Here is a 1,569-nt window from a genome sequence, read left to right on the forward strand (position 1 = left end):
GCGGCGACGTGCGTCCACGGCAACGGGCCCGGCTGCGCTCAATGCGCCGGTGCCCGCGCGCCGTGCCGCGAGGCGACGAACGCGGCGGCGCACAAGCGCCCCGCGACGCGGAGCCCCGCGGAGAAGCAGCCCGCGAAGCGGCCCGTCGCCAAGGCGCGGCCCGCGGCGTCGAGCAAGGCGAAGCGCAAGTTCGCGGCGCCGCGGCGCGTCGCGCCGCCGGAGCCGCCGGGCGCGCGCCGGAGCCGCGCCGCGGCCTTCGTCTCGCCCTTGCTCCGGGACCTCTGGAGCCACCTCCAGGGCGCCATGGAGAAGGACGCGAAGCCGAGAAAGAAGCGCTCCAAGTCGCCGCCGAAGCGGCCCGAGGGGCAGAAGACCATCGGCAGCTTCTTCGCGAAGAAGCCGCCGCCGCCGCCGGGGGACCCGTCGTCCCAGGACGACTGGTTCTAAGCTGGTTTAAAAGTACGCCGCTAGCAGCCTGATGGCGTTCTCGTTGCCCTTGGCGGCGAGCGCGCGAATATAGTCCTCTGACGCTTTGATCTTGGCGACCAGAGAGACGGCTCCCCATCTCCCTTGGCGGCCGCGCGCTCGTACCAGCGCATTGCTTCGAGAGGGTCTTGAGCCACGCCTTGGCCGCTGACGTAAGCATCACCCAGGACTAATTGTTCTAAGCTGGTTTAAAAGTACGCCGCTAGCAGCCTGATGGCGTTCTCGTTGCCCTTGGCGGCGAGCCCGCGAATATGGTCCTCAGACGCTTTGACCTTGGCGACCATAGTGACGGCTCCCCACTCTCCCTTGGCGGCCGCGCGTCCCAACCAGCCCATTGCTTCGACAGGGTCTTCACCTACGCCTTGGCCGTTGATGTAAGCATCACCGAGCGCTCGCTCGCCCTGAGTGAATCCTTGTTCGGCGCTGAGCTTGAAGTAGTGGAACGCCTCGTCAAATTTCCCGGAGTCACGAAGCATGCATCCGACCATCATCTGCGCCTGCGGGTGTCCCCGGTCCGCTGCCATGCGAAACAGCTGAATCGATTTTTTCCTGTCCAGCTTGACGCCTGCTCCATCCCGGTACAAGCCTGCAAGGAGCGCCATTGAGTCCATTCCACCGAGCTCCACGCCGCGCTTGGCAATTTTCGCTGCTTTTTTGGAACTTTTCACGATACGATATTCAGGCGCACCGTCGCGATAGAAACTCGCCAGAGAAAAAATCGCTAGCGGCTGGTCGTTCTCCACGTGGCGACGAATTCGAGCAAGGTGCTCTGCACGGTCTCGCGCAGCCGGAGCTCGACAGAGAGGACATGGGAGTTCGTCACAAGGAATCCTTTTATCGCACGACTTGCAGAGAAACCGGCAGCAGCAGGCGCGAAGGACTGGCATCACATTCACGTCCCAGTCCTCGCAGCAGATCGGGCATGCCCGCGACCCGAACCGCGTCGACTCCGGCTCCGGCTCCGGGTTCTCCTCGCGCAGCACGCGCGCGGCCTCGTGTTCGGCGGCGATGCGCGCGCGGACCTCGTCGGCGTGCGAGCGCGGCGCGGGGCCGTAGAACACCTCCTCCGGCGGCGACGGCGGC

General features: G+C 65.6%; 2 protein-coding genes across 2 annotated transcripts in view; one reads left to right on the forward strand and one right to left on the reverse strand.

Annotated features, from left to right (window-relative positions):
• Nucleotides 1-447, forward strand: part of AURANDRAFT_63493 (hypothetical protein) — a gene marked incomplete at both ends in the record, with an annotated part of 2,567 nt that extends 2,120 nt beyond the window's left edge. The window contains one exon of the mRNA XM_009037837.1: nt 73-447. Coding sequence (XP_009036085.1) covers nt 73-447 — 375 coding nt within the window. The remainder of the gene's footprint in view (nt 1-72) is intronic.
• A 116-nt stretch (nt 448-563) lies between these two features.
• AURANDRAFT_4690 (hypothetical protein) overlaps nt 564-1,569 on the reverse strand; it is a gene marked incomplete at both ends in the record, with an annotated part of 1,758 nt that continues 752 nt past the window's right edge. Inside the window, 2 exons of the mRNA XM_009037738.1 lie at nt 564-633; nt 751-932. Of these exons, the coding sequence (XP_009035986.1) occupies nt 564-633; nt 751-932 (252 nt within the window). The remainder of the gene's footprint in view (nt 634-750; nt 933-1,569) is intronic.

The sequence above is a fragment of the Aureococcus anophagefferens genome (genome assembly GCF_000186865.1).
Source record: "Aureococcus anophagefferens unplaced genomic scaffold AURANscaffold_7, whole genome shotgun sequence".
In the NCBI taxonomy this organism is placed as follows: domain Eukaryota; class Pelagophyceae; order Pelagomonadales; family Pelagomonadaceae; genus Aureococcus; species Aureococcus anophagefferens.